Below are 17,651 nucleotides of genomic sequence, written 5' to 3'. Positions count from 1 at the left end.
CAATTGATCATACTTCCAAGAGTTTTATTATCAAAAGTGGCCTATTATACTGAGAAAAAAACAAAAACAAAACAAAAAAAACATCACACATACAGAAAAGGTGCCACACTGGACAAATGTCATCACCGTCTAATGGGTTGGTGATATGTATGGAAGAAACCAAGTTTAAGAACAAAACCAGACAATAACTGGGACAGTCTAATACCTGGAGATATGAACTGCAAAAAGCTACAAAATGGGAGGGAGACGTGGTGAGCTGACCAACAGAGAAGACGAATGACTTCCGAGAAGGACCTGTCACAGTGGGATATTCAAATGAGAAATAAAATGAGATAAAAACAAAGATGAACGAGAGCGAATATGATGTTTTCATTTGAATTACCTGGCTAATATGAACATTTGGTTGGTATCAATAGCTCTTTCGTCTTCTCTGATGGTCGCAATTTTACATTTGTTTCAGTACACAATTAAAAAATAGTAATTTTATTAACAGAATAAGTATAATCAGTATAACAGAGAATATCTCCCGCTAATGTTCTTAAAATACAAACAAAAGCAAAAGCCCTCCCATAATTGCTCACAAATCATCTCAGCCTCAAAACAGGAAAAAAAAAAAACTGAACATTCACCTTTTGGCTTTTTTTTTTTTTTTTTTTTTTAAAGAGTACAAAAAATGTTCCCCCATTTGTCATATCTGCCTCAATTTCTCTTTCTTTTTATGAGTTATTATCGCAAAGCTAATCCATCCTATTTTTCCCCGTGCTCTTCCTCTACCAGAAGTCTCGGCGGTGGTAAGCATCTGGATCGCAGTACTTGGTCACCACCACCCTGTTGGCGAACTTTCTCCCCGTTAAGGCCTGCATGGCTTTCTGGGAGTCGAAAACAGATGTGAACTCCACAAAGATCTGGAAAAACAAAACAGATCGTGAGACGGTTTGTGTATGTTTGTGTAGCGCTACCAGATGTTCATTGCTGGAGGGCTCGAAGGCGAAGTGCTTTAATCAGCACCTATGCAAGGACCGCAGAACTGAAGAAGTTTGACCTCAAACCCATGAGCCCCCATCCATCACTTGAGCTGGTCTGGTAAAAAAGCTTACCTTGCCGGTTCCAGGAATCTCGAGGCCATCGACGGGGCGGGGAATCTCTATGCTCTTGACCTGGCCGTATTTGGAGCACTCGTCTCTGACGTCCTCCACTATCTCCTCATACTCCTCATCATCCAGGAGCTCCTCTGGAGCCACCATGTTCATCAGGCACAGGACCTCGGTGGGAACACCACCCATCTGCACCATGGGGTTCGTCATCAGCCCAGGCACTTGCAACGTCACTGGAGTCTCATTTATACTCGTCTACAGAAGGTTAGTGAATGGAAAAGAAAGGAGGACGACAGCTTGAGATTAATTTATGCATTTTAGCATGCTGAACACCTGCATCAGGGTTTACATTTTAATGAAAGACTTATTTTGAAACAACATGCACAGATGAGACCAAGAACTACCAGTCAAAAGTTTTTGAAGAGTAAGATTTTTAATGTTTTTAAAAGTCTCATCTGCCCACCAAGGCTGCATTTATTTGATCCAAAGTACAGCAAAAACAGTAAAATTTTGAAGTATTTTTACTATTTAAAATAACTGTTTTCTGTTTTAATGTATTTTAAAATATAATTTATTCCTGTGGCCAAAGTTACATTTTCAGCATTTTTACTCCAGTTTCCTTCAGAAATCTAATATGCTGATTTGCTGTTCAAGAAATATTTTTATTATTATTATCAATATTTAAAACAGTACAGTACAATTTTTTCAGGATTCTTTGATAAATAGAAAGATCCAAAGATCAGCATTTAATAAAAAGCTTTTGTAATATTATACACTACACAATTTAAAGTCTTGGAGTCAATAATTTCATTTAGCAAGGGTGCCTTAAATTGAGGAAAAGTGATGATAAACATTTATAATGTTACAAAAGATTTTTATTTCAGATAAATGGTTTTCTTACTCAGCTGTTTTCAACAATAATAATAAAAATAAATGTTTTTTTTTTTTCAGCAGCAAATCAGAAAACTAGAATGATTTCTAAAGGATCGAGTGACGGGAGTAATGATACTAAAAGTTCAGCTTCCTTAAAAAAACATGAAAAATCTTACTGTACAAAAACTTTAGCCTTGTAGAGTGTATTTAAATAGAAAACAGTTATTTTAAATTGTACAGAAATTTCATAATATTGCTGTTTGACTGTATTTTGGATCAAATAAATGCAGCGTTAGTGAGCATAAGAGACTTTCAAAAACATAATCTTACCAACCACAAAAAGTAGTGTATTAAGAAAATAAAGGGTCTATTTTAAATGTTTGTTTTAAAACAATGTACAATTTTTAAAGTGAAATCCATGCTCACCAGTGTGGCATTCTTGGCTCCTACACTTGCCCTCTGAACCAGCAGCTTTTTATCTGCTAACTGCATTCCATTCAGTCCTGCAATAGCCTGGAAAAAATATTAACGGATTAACTTTGTTAAAGTGGGCCGAACTATTTTTAAATCCATAGATACAGTGGAAAAAATTAACAATGCCAACCTACCTGATCATTGATGTTAACATCCACATATTCACAGAAAGCGTAGCCCTTTGAGAGGCCGGTAGCGCTGTCCTTGACCAAATTGAAGGCTTTGAGAGGTCCAAAAGAGGTTAACAACTCTTTAACCTGAGGACATAAAGAAACAAATTCAAATTGCTGCATTATACCTAACATAAGCAAAAAAAAAAAAAAAAAAAAAAAAAAAATTTTTTTTTTTTTTTTTTTTTACCACATTTCACCTTTTTTATTCTGCTGTAAGTTACCTCATGTCAAATACACATGTATCAGCTTGTTGTCACAAAACAATCTGTGCCACACAAATAATTAGGGACCTTTTTTAAAAAATTAATCATTGCTGATTATTTCTCATGTGGGACTCCTTCAAACAATATGCAGAGAATAAAGAGCTGCACACTGCCAAAACAAGCACAAATCTGGGCAAACTTTTCCACATATTATTGTTAGCTCTTTTGGTGTTTAGGAATAATGCAATCCACCCAACTAGCTCTTTATTTTAAAACAACTTATTATTTTGTGCAGTTCAGTTTAGTGATCCCCAACCTCAAACTGTCCACACAATATTTGAAAGCCCCATGACTTTTCCAGTTATTTTATTATTCACCATGACCATTACCAGGTCTAGGATTATTAAAGGAAACCCCAAGTTTTAAGACTTCTATGGCTTAATATAATGCAAATGATGACTCTTACTGAAATATGGAATAGAAAACACATGAAAGATTTAAATCATTTAAAAAATGCACATTGTTTTATACACATTTTAGACTATGGGAGGCGTATATTTCAGTAAGAGACACCATTTATGTTATATTAACCCATACAAGTCCTAATACCCAGGGTTCTTTTTAAAGGCCACATTATTAAAATAAGGCTATTTCACATATCCAGGTTTTTCTGGTTCGCCAAAGAAAAATACAGTTGTTCAGGGGGTGAATTCAAAAGAAAAAAAAATGCCTGATACATAAGCTGTTTCAAAGCTTGCTTTATCTTATTTTTAATCATCTTGATGTTCCCTTGAAAGTTTGCTAAGGCCCCAAAGGGCTCCGGTCCCTGGTTGAAAACTATTGGTTTAGTCTCAATAAATGGTAGTTTTTTTGTTTTGTTTTGTTCTTCACAATAAAAGGTAACTATGGTTTCATGGTACATTAAGTTTTTATATCTAAAAAGATAACTTGATAAAATGTGCTAAAATATGCTCTGATGCAATATGTGTCTTATATAGACTTTCTACCAGAAACCATTTGTAACCTACCTGGTCGTCATTGAGATAGTTTGGCAAACCACCAATGAAAAGCTTGTGAATAGAGTCTGGTACAACTGTGGACACCACACCTGTGGAGCAGATGGAGAACAGCCATTAACAGACAATTGACTCATAGAAGAAAAGAATAGAATAATAGACTGAAACGCTAAAATGTAAGGGTTGAAACGAAGATAAGAGAAATTACAGAGTGCTAACAGGCTAATTTGTCAAGTTTAAATAAAACTCATTCACCTGAAAATGCGACTGTAATACGAATGTAGGCTGAAGCCATTTGTAATCTAAAGAAAATGTCATGTTTGTTGTGATCTAAGATTTCCTAGTGAAGAGAGGAATGTAAAATCTGCATACCCGGCACATATACGCTGGGGTTCTCACTCATGCCAGGTAATGGCTGATAGTCGTGTGGCCGGCGAATCTTTAAACTCTGCCCCTGGAAGATGATGCCATCAAATGCCATGGCCTGCGTGGTCTCATCCACCGATCGGAACTGAAGGGTTAATAGGAGGAAAATCGTAAGGAACCCAGTTTACATATTCATTAAAAACACAAGCCACTGTCTGTGTATACCAGTATTTCCCACCTCAAGGAAAGCAAAGTTCTTGTCCTGGTTAATCTGGACGGCGAGGACAGGGTTTCCTGGGGCCTGCGTCAGACCGCCGAGTCTCATCTGGGCATTGAAAAAGTCCATCATAGATTCCTGAGGAAGAAGAGCGTTATGTGAGCTATGGAAAAAGCTTTGGGTTTGTTATATAACACAAGGACACTTAGAGTGTCATAAGGGACGCACTAATAATAACATACATTATTTATGTTCATGTTATGAAGCCTTTAAAAATGCATAATTAAATAAAAAACACTTAAAACTAAATTTCATTAAATTAGATTTTCTAAACAGTATATTTAACAGTGTTTTTAAATTGTTTTAGATTCCTTTTTAAAGACTGAATGTAAGTGAGTATTAAATAATGGCAAGTGTTTTGAGAATGCAAAAATAAATGCATAATATGCTTCTGCATAATACATCTAATTGTGCCAGTGTTCTCTATGTGGAGCTGTTCTCCAAAGCCCTGCAGAGTAATTCTAGTATGTGAATAGTGTTCATTTAACACCTCCGTGATGCCAAATGGGATGTTGCCAACGTAAAGTCTGCGAGCCTGGCGAGTCATCTGACTGCCCACTACGGGTACTGGGGTCGGCGTTACTGCCAGGCCGTCTGGCGTCATGGTGGGCAGCAAAGCGGTAGCGGGGATCTGACCAGCAGCTGAGGGAGAGACCGAGAAAATAACTGTATTACCAATAGAACAGGAATGATTTAATTATATCAGTATTATCAGGAGATGCTTGTAAAAACCTGAACCAAAATAAATCAAATAAACTAAGAAAGCGAGGGAAGAGAATGAATAATACTTAGTGATGGGGTGGGCGATATGAGTTAAAAAAAAAAAAAAACTAAAACAAAAAAAAAAAAAAAAATAATCCAATATTCCTAAAATTATTATTTTTTTTAACAGTCATTTATATACCAGTAAAGCTTTCTACACATTTCTGGGGGTAGTGTTTTAGGTCATGTCTCTCACCTTGCATTGCCTTGTACTGCATGGGTGTAATATGCTCAAAGCCAGGAGGCGGTACATCCCAGTACTTCTTGATTTTTATCTTCTTTTTCTCCCGGTGAGGAGAACGGCTGATTTACAGAAAGGCATAAAGAAAAAGAAAACACATTAATTAAATTCTGGTATACTAAACATTCAATATGATTATTATTAATTATTATCTGACAGAGCCAAGACATTTTATCATATTACCCCTTAAAATCATACTGGAAAGTAAAGAAATTAACAGCACAAAATTTAAAAAAAAAGCATAATAATAAATTACAATTGTTACAATTAGCACTGATTTAAAAAAATTTTACCTAACGTAATACCATCACACTTACAGAAGACTTTTTAAAGAACAGTCCACCCAAAAATGAACATTGGCTTAAATTTTCTCACCCTCAGGTCATTCAAGATGTAAAGTAGAGTTTGTTTCTTCATCAGAACAGATTTGGAGAAATTCAGCATTACATAACTTTCTCACCACTGGATCATATATATATATATATATATATATATACACATGTATATATGTATATATGTATGTATATATGTATGTATATATGTATATATGTATATGTATATGTTTTTGTATATATATATATATATTTTTTTTTTTTTTTTTTTTTTTTTTTTTTTTACTGTTTTTGCATATAAACAGTGCTTTATCTGTGCATATTTCTCTCCTAATTCAGACAAGAAAACATTTTCAGCATAGAAAGCAATTTTATGGATTGAGGACTCATATTTTAGCCCGAAGCAATGCTTTTCACTACACAGGATGTTAACTGATGGACTGGAGTCGTGTGGATTACTGTGATGTTTTTAGCAGCTGTTTGGACTCTCAATCTGACGGCACCCATTCAATGCAGAGGATCATGCTGTAACACTAAATTTTTCTAAATCTATTTTGATGTTGAAACAAACGCATCTACATCTTGTCCTGAGAATAGGGACATTTTTTAGCAAATATTCAGAAATTAGAGTAGTAACTGATTCGACAAATGCCTTCACAAATTCACAACACTTGGATTTGTAAGGTGTAAAAAAAAAAAAAAAAAAAAAAAATGGTAAGCTGGGTCAGCACATATGTAGTATTACCTGACATTTTCTTGGGGATGGTTCTGTGTATGATCACTGAAATGACATTTAAGAACAGGGTTTGACATGTAGCTACTTTGCAGTAGCTTAAACCACGTACATGAACAACCGGATGAGGTTTAAGAGCAGGACTAATGATTTTACTGGGCAAACTGCTTTATTTTTGATTACTGTGCACTACTTCAGTTTACATTCATGGCATGAACTGACTCATATGTGACCCTGGACCACAAAACCAGTCTTAAGTAGCATATTTGTAGCAATAGCCAAAAATACATTGTCTGGGTCAAAATGACCGATTTTTCTTTATGCCAAAAAACAATGAGATATTAAGTGAAGATCATGTTCCATGAAGATATTTTGTAAATTTCCTTCTGTAAATATATCAAAACTTAATTTTCGATTAGTAATATTTATTGCTAAGAACTTCATTTGGACAACCTAAAAGGGGATTTTCTCAATATTTTGATTATTTCGCACCCTCAGATTCCAGAATTTCAAATAGTTGTATCTTCGCCAAATATTGTCCTATCCTAACATTACCATACTTCAATGGAAAGCCTATTTTTTCAGCTTTGAGATGATGTAAAAATCTCAATTTCAAAAAAAAATTTACCCTTATGACTGGTTTTGTGGTCCAGGGTCACGTATTGTAATAACAGCTTCTATTACAACAGGACTCAACAATAAGATTTCATTCTGCTGGCTTCAATAACCAATTACACCAACCGGCCTAACACTCTCCCTCAGGGCTGGACCATCCTTTACTGTTGAGTCTTGAACAGTAATACCTGTCATTTTACAACATCCCCTCTCTCACCTGCGTCTATGGCGGCGGTCCTTGCTGTCACTGCGGCGTTCCCTACTTCTCCTCTCTCTGCTTCTCCTTTTCCTCTCACGACTGCGGCTGCGTGATGGGCTGCGTCGCCGGTGCCGGTTCTCTTTGTCCCGCTCTGAGACAGAACGAAGAGATGAGAAATATAAGCACGCAAAAACATGAGACAAAGCTGCATGTTCCTGATGCACACAGGAGTAAGCAAGAAAAAGGTGAGAAAGCCCATTCCAGCTGCAGAATGAAAGAAAATTAAGAGATATGGCTAAATATTGTGCAGCTTTTCAGTTTTCACAGTGAGTATCTAGAGGAAAAAAAGAAAGATTAGATGGAAAGGAAGGAGACAGGTTGTGCATAATTTTCTGCATCTCATTCTGGGATACCCACCATGGCCGTTCAGACTGTCACCTGTGTGGAAAAGAACGAGAGAAGTTAAATCAAGTCACCTTTATGGATACAGCACTTATATAATACAAACTGTTTCAAAGCAGCTTCTCAATATTAAACAGGAAAACAACAAAATAAATGCTGCGAACTGGAGGGACATAGGAAGTTATTGGAAAGTCCTACAAGCAGAATACAAAATGTGTCACTAATGACAATATAATACAATGACGTTAGTTACAAGCTGATTATGTAAGCCCTAAATTGCATACAATTTCTAGGACAGTTATCATAAAAAAAAAAAAAAGTCAAGTGAGCTGAGGTTTCACATTTAAAACTCTGTCAGCACTTACTGTAGAGCTGTGTTTTTTAAAGAATTAATTGTGACTACAGAACATAATAACAAGATAAGACTTATTATAAGTGCATTGCGCTTTTGTTGACACCTTAATATCCAAACAACTGTGAAAAAAATTATTAAATAACAGTATCCATTCAGTAAATAGCACCAGTTACCAATTCTCAAAAGTTTATGCGTGTTTACAATTCTCTAGATCTCTTTTCTGTGTAGGATAAGCATAAAACAATCAATATACTTCAAGTGCTGAATGAGTTTCATTACCGTAAGAGTCAATGTGTGACTATTTATACTGACAACAGACACCATGTTCCGTCATTACGATGATATGCAAGTGATCATCGCCCATTGTAGTCAATAGTGCACATTTATACTCACCTTGTTTGTTTTCAGACAGCTGTCTCTCAAATTCATCAAAATCAGACATCTTGGTGTTTTGGTCTGAAGCCGAAACTTCAGTTAATAGCTTAGATAGCTTTCTCAGCCACACGCAATTTAAAGGGACGAATTATAAAAAATATTAGGTGTTTTAAAAGGTTACACCAGCATACAGTTTTCCAAAACACGTAAAATCGTACAGAGGGAAATAAACGTTTGCTTCAGAGGGTTGTTAGCTGCTAATGCTAACTCCGACCCGTGCAGGATGCAGGAAAATAAAGGTTCGCGTCGGCAAAATAGACGATTTAATCGCTTCTACGCAATGATTTAGTCTTTAAATATATTCCCTGATCGTCAAATGCAGTTATTTGTCATTATTGACTATGCAGAAGTCTAGCTCGTCTTGGCCAAAGAGGCTAACCGCTTACTCCGCGTTGGCGGATGCGCTGACCGTTTCTTCTCCGAACCAAAAGTCACCCTGAACCAGAGCTGTGGCGCCGTGCGGCCCCTACAGGCCTGGAGGAAAGCGTTTTCTTCTTCGTTTGGCATTTTCAGGCCGTTGGGAAAGTGTTTTTCAATTTCTATCCAACTCATTTTAGCTTTGATTATCTTAGATTAGGCGTGTAATTTCCTCTTTAAAAATAATATATTGGACTTCTTGTTGAAAATGCCTGAATGATGCGTTTAAATGTATAATGCTTTAGTGATACATTTAAAGTACTTATGAAAGCAAAATTTAAGTTTTTGGCTTTTAGCATTAATATGTTAGCCTTTAGGTTGTCACAAGCTAGCGTGCTTCAAAACAATGACAAAATTCGCATTTTAAAGATATAAGCATTCGAAACGTACAGTCTAACTTATGCCAATATAGATCAATGATTTTGATGACATCACCCTGCACTTCAGCTTCTCATCAAACTTTCTGTCCAATCAAATGCTCTCTAGAATCCGAAGCATCCCGCCCCCTACACTGTAAATAGACACTGAAGCTGCGGCTGAAATCGGTCAGTTGTTCACAGAATTTGTATTGTATTTGTATTTGTATTGTAAATGTAGGGCATGGTTTTGAAATAAATAGTCTTAATGCAACAGGGGGGGAAAAAATAGGTAATCACAATGACAAAAATACCATTTTAGCTTTTGAACTGACATCGAAATGTATTTTTTAGTATTATATTTAATATTATACAGGCATACTATGAACTACCAAAGAACGTAGTGGACAACATTTTCTCAAAAATAATATTTTAATAAACAATCTCAAACCTCCTGAATAGGACTAGACCCAAAGTGTACAAAAATCACAAATGTAAACAATATCCCACACTTTAAATTATTTACAACAACGTTTCCCTTGTCAATTACCAAACAAAAAAAAAAAAAAAAGGAAGAAAGAAAGAAATGGGCGTAAATGGTCCCATATAACAAACAAAAAAGGGTTAAGTTGTGGAGTCTTACATGATTTTAAAGTATAAAACTGTTGGAAGGCCACAGTTATTTAATAAGGCTTAATATAAGGTTATTTCAATGATAAAGTGATTTATACAGAACCCATTATTCTGTTCTTTGAGTTTCTCTCACTAGGTTTTGCATGGAAAATAACTGCAGTTTAAGTTTAGAAAGTCTGAAGATGAATTAGGAAGACATTTTTTCTTTTTTCTTTTAGATAGTAGAAAGCTGAGAACTTTTTTTATTCAATAATCTTTAGCCTGAATCGCTTCATGATCACAGGATACTAAAGAAAAGTGGTACTTTGCGTGATCCCCAACTTATGAACACAAACAATTCAAAGTCTCTTCCATTGAAGGAGTGAGTTTCCAAACTTCACAATAAATAACATAAGCATATATACAAAATAAGGACAGGTAACTCTTCAAACACAGTGGCTGATTATTTACCTCACAAATGTTCTTTGCCCTTTATTTATTCACCCAAATAATTTTTCTCTCTTTAACTTTCAGAACTGTACAGAATATGTCCAAATGTTTAGTCAACACGCCATTCTTAATCTACACACTTTATCTGAAGAATTACCATCATTAACAGAGTTGGAATTTAAACAGTTTTTCACTCCAAAAGTGTAGATCTAGAACTGAGGAACAAAAACAAAAAAGGAATACATTTGTGGAAATTTAGTGTCTGAACCTGTATGAAATGGGCAGCAAGAGGTTGTTCTTCTTCAAGGCCTGCACCTTAGCGTGAGCATCCTCATCAAGAGCTTTATAGCAGCGTCGAGCATAATCCAGAAGTTTTTCCTTGGAGGAATCAAACTCACCAACTTCAGATACCTTCTCAGGAGCAACCAAAAGCATTTCAGCAATAGGAGTGGTGGAAGCGACGGTGTTTCGGTCCACCCCGTGGACCTGGAATGCTCTTGACATGCTCTTCAACTTCTGATAGGTCACGAGGATCTTATTGTAGCGAAGCAGAACACCAGCAGGGTCTTTAACTGCAAACAAAATAAATATTTATTAAATATAGAGAGTTGCAATGTATAGAAACTAAAACAAAATAAAAATTATTTTATCACCTCTTTGTCTTTCCATGCTTCGCGCGATACGGAAAACACGTCGTCTTTTCACCCTCGTCTGGCCATTTGGCCTGCCAGAACGACTCTTACGTGAGCCTTTGCTCTCAGATTCGTCGCCTTCATCATCTGTAACAACCTGCTCCTCTTCCACATAGTCTTCCTCTGCTATATACTCTTCCTCCTCAATCAGCTCCTCCTCTTCTTGATCTGAGGTGAATTAAAAAAAAAAAAAAAAAAAAAAAAAAAAAAAAAATCAATAAAAAAATCAATTTAAACAAATAACAAATTTATAATTGCAGATCAGTTTGTCCTTATACAGTTATTAGTGTTGACTAAACTAAAATTAAAACCGTAATAAAAAATAAATATATAAATATATATATATATATATATATATATATACATATATATATATAATATGTGACCCTGGACCACAAAACCAGTCTTAAGTCACAGGGGTATATTTGTAGAAATAGCCAAAAATACATTGTATGGCTCAAAATTATTGATTTTTCTTTTATGCCAAAATATCCTAACAAACATACATCAATGGAAAGCTGATTTATTCAGATTTCAGAGTATGTATAAATCTAAATTTCGACAAAAATTGACCCTTATGACTGGTTTTGTGGTCCAGGGTCACATATAAAAAAAATATAATAATAATAATAATAACAACAATAATAATAATAATAATATTATATATATATATATATATATATATATATATATATATATATATACATAAAATAATAAAAAAAAAAATTAATATAACTTTTAAATTAAATTAATATAACTTACTAAATTAAAATTTAACAAAAAAATCTAAATGTAAAATATTAAACTACAATATTATTTCAATTGTATTAAAATTAAACTTACAAAGCAATAGTGAGATTGGTGCAACTGATTTTTCATTTGAATTGAACATATATTGATTTTAAAAGGAAGAAGAAAATAGGTCTAAAAACAAATATGAAAGATAATTAGCTGTTTTTTCTGCTTCGCTTCTGGCTGCGTGTAGGGATTTTTCCAGAGCGTGTCTTCATTGGTGACGGAGAAGGAAAGGACGTCTTTCGGGTGGGTGGCTTCAGATTGGTGGGTTGCTTCTGACTGGTGGGTTGAGGCTCATCTTCTGCTTCAGTTTCTAAAATTTAATACAGATAACACTTCATAAAATTGGATTATTACATTACAAGACACTACACTGCACAAGTACAACCTAAAGCTACCTTTTCCCGTCATGCCATTGCTCTCCTGACTCTTGGTGGTGAAAATAAATCTGTCGAGTTGGCAGCGCAGAAAGTCCCTCTCATCCTCCAGATCTTCGATGCGTTTTTGGAGCCAGGAGTTTTTTTCCAGAGAAATCTGCAGTTGTGTTCGGAGGCTGGTAATCAGAAAGTAAGGACTGCAAGGAGGAATCTGACCTGACGCTGACTCTGCAGAAGCATTGAAACATACTACGGTGTAGACCTCAATTGTGATAATCAATCATGTTACAGCATGGCTGAAGTAAATACCGTCAAAGATGTGGTCACTTTGATTATAGAAACCAGACTCATCTAGGCTGGTATCCTCAAAGGGGATGGAAATTTCATACCCATCTTCATTCTTCAAACCTGTAATCAGAAACAAGACAAATCTGGCCTTATTAATCAGTTGGACATAGCTGTTTTTTTTTTTTAGGTCCAAACTGGCTATTTGCTGGTTCAAGCCCGTAAACCACTTTAAACCTAAATTCTAAGGCCTCTAAATGATCAACATAATTAAAACCTCGAAGAAAAACCTGTTTTAAAAAGTCTACTGCATGCCTTCTGTCCTCAGACTGATAAGCCATTACTTATTTAGCAAGAAAAAGGCCTTTTAGTATAATTTTAATAATGCCCACCTTCAGGTTGTGGTACACTACCAGTCAAAAGTTTTTGAACAAAGTAAGATTTTTAAAGTTTTTGAAAGAAGTCTCTTCTGCTCACCAAGCCTGCATTTATTTGATCCAAAGTACAGCATCCAAAGAACCATTTAAAATAACCGTTTTCTATTTATATTTTTAAATGTAATTTATTCCTGTGCTTTCAAAGCTGAATTTTTAGCATCATTACTCCAGTCACATGATCCTTCAGAAATCATTCTAATATTCTGATTTGCTTCACAAAAAAAAAGTATTATTATTATCATGTTGAAAACAGCTGAGTAGAATTTCAGTTTTCTTTGAAGAATAGAAAGTTGTGTCATCAAACAAAATGTCTTTATCATCAATTTTGATCTATTTAAAACATGATGAAGGATCATGTGACACTATAGATTGGCGTAATGATGAAAATTTTGCTTTGATTACAGGAATAAATTACATTTCAAAATATATTCAAAAAGCTGTTGTTTTAAATGATAAAAATATTTCGCATTAATACTGCTTTTGCTGTATTTTGGATCATATAAATGCAGGCTTTAAAATGTTTAAAATGTTAAACATTAAACATTAAACATTAAAAATGTTACTGTTCAAAAACCTTTGACCGGTGGTGTACATTTATATTTATGCAAGTAAATGTAAGAATAACTTTTATATTGTTAGTAATATTTCAAGTTAAACATTTACTGGACTGAAAAAAAACTAAATTATCTGAAACGATCCATAGCCATTATTTTTGTGACTTCCTAAAGTGTGAATTTTATGAGGGTCATAAAAGCCTGATGTGTCATGATAAGAAATATTTAAAAACATTTTTTTTTTGGAGATTTAAAAAATATATATTTTGTCAAAAGTTTTAATAAACTGTTCCATTTCAAATATTTTTCTTAGTATTATTTCACGTTTGGTCAGGTTTTACCAGGGTAAACCAGCAAACAAACGGCTTGTGGAACCAGCTGGCAACCAGCTAATAATCAGCTTATTCCATTTTAGACCAGAAACCACCTTCATATCCCAAACTCGCTTTAACCATCTCAAACTAAATTATCCAAGGATTTTTTCCAGTTTAAAGACTTTTTTAAAGAAAAAGTCTGACCTCTGCAGCTCCTCGTGCTTCTCTGTGCATCAGTCATCATGATTTCGGTGACATTGATCTGACTGATATTCACAAACCTACAAGCAAACATAAATTCTCTCAAAAAGCACGAATCCAAACCTAAACCGATACAAAACTTTGAAAAGTAGCAAATGCATGATACAAAGCAGGACGTGATGCAATTAATAACGACCAAGGACGACTAAGTTAAGTAGTTAATTAGTCATTAACAGTCATTAACAAGTAGTTAATTAAACATTAATTCATTTGCTTGTGTCTCTCCAGTCCTGTCTGTCAGACAGAGCAACGGACGATTGTTTCATATGCTAGTATATAAAAAGCTTTGAATATATTACTTACTGCTTGCCTATACAAAGGCTAAGAAACTTCTGTACTTACAAAAGCAATTTCAACGATCTGGATTGCTAAACCCAGACAGGATTGGAGCGTCCACATGTTGATTGGCTCTTGCTTGATGTTGTGCGTCTGTGTTGATCGCTACATCATGGGGATTGACTGACTGAACCACAGTTTGCAGAACGAGATTATCCGGATCATTTAGAAATCATACGTCATGTACGGCACGCTCCATTCTACGCAGCTACGGCAGATCCTTACTTTTAAAACCCCAATTTCAAACGTAATTAGCTTATCTTTTGTCACTAAATTTTATACATATCTTCATCTATATATATAGTTCTTCTGAACTTTCTATTCATTAAAGAAACGTGAAAAAAAATCTACTCAGCTGTTTTAAACATAATAATAATAAATGTTGTTGAGCAACAAATCAAAATATTACAATGATTTGTGAAGGATCATGTGACTGGAGTAATGATTCAAAAAATCCAGCTTTAAAATCACAGGAATAAATTACATTTTAAAATATATTCAAATAGAAAGCTGTTATTTTAAAGAGTAAAATTATTTCAAAATTTTAGAATTTTTGCTGTAGTTTTTAAATTAATTAATCAATGTTTTTACTTTTTCGACAAGTTTTTTAAACTAGGTAGCACACAATAACTTATTTGTAACCTCTGTAATAATATAGCATATTACAGTGTTAACTGTACAGTAGTAACCCCAATAATAAAACAATAACCCCCAGTTATTGTTGCTGCAAATTCATATTACATACAAACGGAATCTCAGTCAAACAGTGTAAGACGTCTTTGTTTGATGTTGTTTAATGTATGATGTGTTAACAGCCTAACAACATTTCTATTTTGGCGGAAAATTGGTTACCATGGTAACTTTTTTGAAAGTGCAGCATTCCGGTGGTGTCAAATATCAACATGTCTGGGTGGCTCCGGAAACAGCTTCAGACAGGTTTAGTACGTACCTGACGCAACCACACCTGAAAAGCGATGAAATATTTAATATTCGCGAAGTGAAGATACCGAGAATCAAGGTCAGTTGATTAAATAATGCATTTTAGATCGACGAACTCCTGAAGTCTTCTGTGTTTGTGTAATTTTTGTGAGTATAGATAAGACTGTCTATTGTTTGAGTGTTGACACTCGCACATAGTCTTTCTGAGCACAAAAACATTATGAACAAAAGCTGATGGAGTGGTTATGTTGGTTGATTAAACGTGTAAAGTTACTATCCTTTTACATATGTTGGCTTTAGGACGCAGATTTTACAAATGGCCCAACAGAGAAATAAAATTTTGTAGAAAGGTAAACAATTGTGGAGTTGGCTTCATTGTTCTCAGTGTGTCAGACTTTTATTATTTGTATTGTGCAATTGTAAATATATTTATTTTGTTAATACACTGTTAATATATTATGTACTGTTAATGAATGCTTTAATTCATGCTGCAAAATATATATTTTACGATCTCTTTGTCCCCAACAGTTAACATGGCATGTGCTGGTTTGAAACACTGCAAAGTGGCCTTGGGCTTTGCTGTTATTTTTGACATTTTTGGCTTTACGGCCCTGTTTCTGGGACTCTTTGCGCCATTGGAAATGAAGGGGAGAGATTTTGGGGACCTTCTTGTCTACACTGGGGCTCTTTTGGTACTGATATCTCTTGGCGGTTGGGTCATGTGGTACAGCGGCAACATTGAGGGTATGCCAACGCAAAAGGATCTGAGCGGATTTGGCAATGCCGTGGATCGCTTGGCCCGCAACCTCAGCAGGAAAATATATACACATCGTGTCCACAGAGAGCCCTGACTTTTTGACTGTGATGCTGTCAGCTGTTTTATTTCTACATTCCGTTTTTTACTTCAAAAAGACAGTGCTTAATTTTGTGCCTCGCGGATTTAATTAAGGAGATTTATAGGGAAAAATAGTATTGTTAAATTAAGTATTCTGACCTTGCTTAGGTAAACTGCCTGGTAACAGTTTGTAATAGATATTTGAATAATTCTATTGTACTTTTTTTAATGTAAAGATTAGATTTAATATAATACTACTATTGTAGTTTTTTCCGTTACTGTCACAAGAAGTCATTAAGAACTTACTAAACAAATTGTTGCAATTCTACTGTACTGTACAATAAAGGTTCTTTATTTGCATCGATGGTTCTATGAAGAACCTCGAACATCCATGGAACCTTTAAAAAGCAGAAAAGGTTCTTTATAGTCGAAAAAAGTTCTGTAGATTTTTAAAATGTTCTTCAAAATGGTTCTTTTAGGAACTGTTCACTGAAAGGTTCTTTGGGGAACCAAAAATGGTTGTTCTTCTATGGCATCACTACAAAAACACCTTTTTGAAACCTTTATTTTTAAGAGTGTAGTGCAATGTATTTTAACATGTATTTTATTTACTGTTTTTGGCAATTTAAGGCCAAGAGCAGTGGTTATTCTCTGTAAAGTGTGTTTTAGTTAGCTCTCTTTTTTGTTTAGTTATTAAAAATGGTTTAATTGAACATGTACACAAAATGTATATGATCTTGATTGATATTTGGCAAATTGTCAGTATTGTTTTATATTAAATGAACATAGTGATCTACCAGTGTACAACATTTGCAGTACTTCATATGATCTCTAGGTGGAGACAAACTCGAACCTTTCATGTTCTGACAAGAGTTACTAGCAGCCACATTTTTACATGACTAAAAATGACACTTTTGACTAATTAGGTGTTTTTTTTAATTAAATGTTTAAATGATTTTTTCTTTACATCGTTCTTTGCTATAGATGGTTTGACAGTTGTGAAACTAAAATTAGCAAGAAAAATTGTACTAAAAAGAGGAAATAAATATAAGATAATTGATAAATATAGGACTGCATTATTATTGTTATTTGTTACTGAAACATCTTAAACCCTGAATATTGTTTAAATGAATACAGATCAACTTTCTTCTCTGCCTCTTCTAAAAGTGTCTCCAGTAAACAAAAAAAAAAAAAAAAAAAAAAAAGAAGCTTACAGTTAGTCTAAGACTTTAAAAACTGGGCTTTATTTAGCTCTAGGGTATTTTCCCGTTTTACACTTTATCTCTGAGGGCTTTTCTCATTTTAAGCCGTATAATGGGATTGGGACTTCTTAGCACATGTAGTCTAAAAGTGGCATATTCTGTGTGGTGCAGACTGAAGTGCGTAAGAAAGACTGGCACTTGATGTGACGAGTTGGCCTACAAATGTGGAAAAAGAACAA

The 17,651-nt window shown here is 34.5% G+C and overlaps 2 protein-coding genes across 7 annotated transcripts; both read right to left on the bottom strand.

Moving 5' to 3' along the window:
* Positions 1–7: 7 nt before the first annotated feature.
* u2af2b (U2 small nuclear RNA auxiliary factor 2b) lies at positions 8–8,981 on the bottom strand. 4 transcript variants are annotated; one of them, XM_051136928.1, is made up of 13 exons: positions 8,509–8,981; positions 7,776–7,796; positions 7,377–7,509; positions 6,557–6,592; positions 5,435–5,541; positions 4,967–5,118; positions 4,438–4,554; positions 4,206–4,344; positions 3,846–3,925; positions 2,576–2,698; positions 2,394–2,480; positions 1,098–1,349; positions 8–905 (listed from the first exon to the last, which is right to left on the bottom strand). In XM_051136928.1, the coding sequence occupies exons 1-13, from the start codon at positions 8,555–8,557 to the stop codon at positions 771–773; spliced, it is 1,431 nt and encodes a 476-aa protein (XP_050992885.1). In that variant the 5' UTR covers positions 8,558–8,981; the 3' UTR covers positions 8–770. The 4 variants fall into 4 exon arrangements, with proteins under 4 accessions (XP_050992885.1, XP_050992887.1, XP_050992886.1 ...); XM_051136930.1 differs by lacking the exon at positions 6,557–6,592; XM_051136929.1 differs by lacking the exon at positions 7,776–7,796.
* A 799-nt stretch (positions 8,982–9,780) lies between these two features.
* ccdc106b (coiled-coil domain containing 106b) lies at positions 9,781–14,567 on the bottom strand. Of its 3 annotated transcripts, none has more exons than XM_051136251.1 (7): positions 14,443–14,567; positions 14,044–14,120; positions 12,559–12,657; positions 12,271–12,477; positions 12,030–12,185; positions 11,039–11,245; positions 9,781–10,957 (listed from the first exon to the last, which is right to left on the bottom strand). In XM_051136251.1, exons 2-7 carry the CDS (start codon positions 14,081–14,083, stop codon positions 10,641–10,643), a joined length of 1,026 nt encoding a protein of 341 aa, XP_050992208.1. In that variant the 5' UTR covers positions 14,084–14,120; positions 14,443–14,567; the 3' UTR covers positions 9,781–10,640. The 3 variants fall into 3 exon arrangements, with proteins under 3 accessions (XP_050992208.1, XP_050992207.1, XP_050992206.1); XM_051136250.1 differs by having other exon boundaries at positions 14,404–14,478; XM_051136249.1 differs by lacking the exon at positions 14,443–14,567 and having other exon boundaries at positions 14,044–14,203.
* Between the last annotated feature and the right edge of the window lie 3,084 nt (positions 14,568–17,651).

Source organism: Labeo rohita, chromosome 19 (genome assembly GCF_022985175.1).
Source record: "Labeo rohita strain BAU-BD-2019 chromosome 19, IGBB_LRoh.1.0, whole genome shotgun sequence".
NCBI lineage: Eukaryota > Metazoa > Chordata > Actinopteri > Cypriniformes > Cyprinidae > Labeo > Labeo rohita.
The sequence above is the reverse complement of the archived record's forward strand: the minus strand, read 5'-3'. Positions and strand labels throughout refer to the sequence as shown.

Excerpts from the sequence above, each read along its gene's own strand:
- u2af2b (XM_051136928.1), bottom strand. The coding sequence starts at position 8,557 with ATGTCTGATTTTGATGAATTTGAGAGACAGCTGTCTGAAAACAAACAA. Across the intron at positions 5,542-6,556 it reads CATCCCCAAGAAAATGTCAG|CCGTTCTCCTCACCGGGAGA; the intron begins GTAATACTACAT and ends TCTGTAAATCAG. Across the intron at positions 2,699-3,845 it reads ACTATCTCAATGACGACCAG|GTTAAAGAGTTGTTAACCTC; the intron begins GTAGGTTACAAA and ends TTATGTCCTCAG.
- ccdc106b (XM_051136249.1), bottom strand. The coding sequence starts at position 14,134 with ATGTTTGCTTGTAGGTTTGTGAATATCAGTCAGATCAATGTCACCGAA. Across the intron at positions 12,478-12,558 it reads AAGTGACCACATCTTTGACG|AGTCAGCGTCAGGTCAGATT; the intron begins GTATTTACTTCA and ends ATGCTTCTGCAG. Across the intron at positions 10,958-11,038 it reads AAGCATGGAAAGACAAAGAG|TTAAAGACCCTGCTGGTGTT; the intron begins GTGATAAAATAA and ends TTTTGTTTGCAG.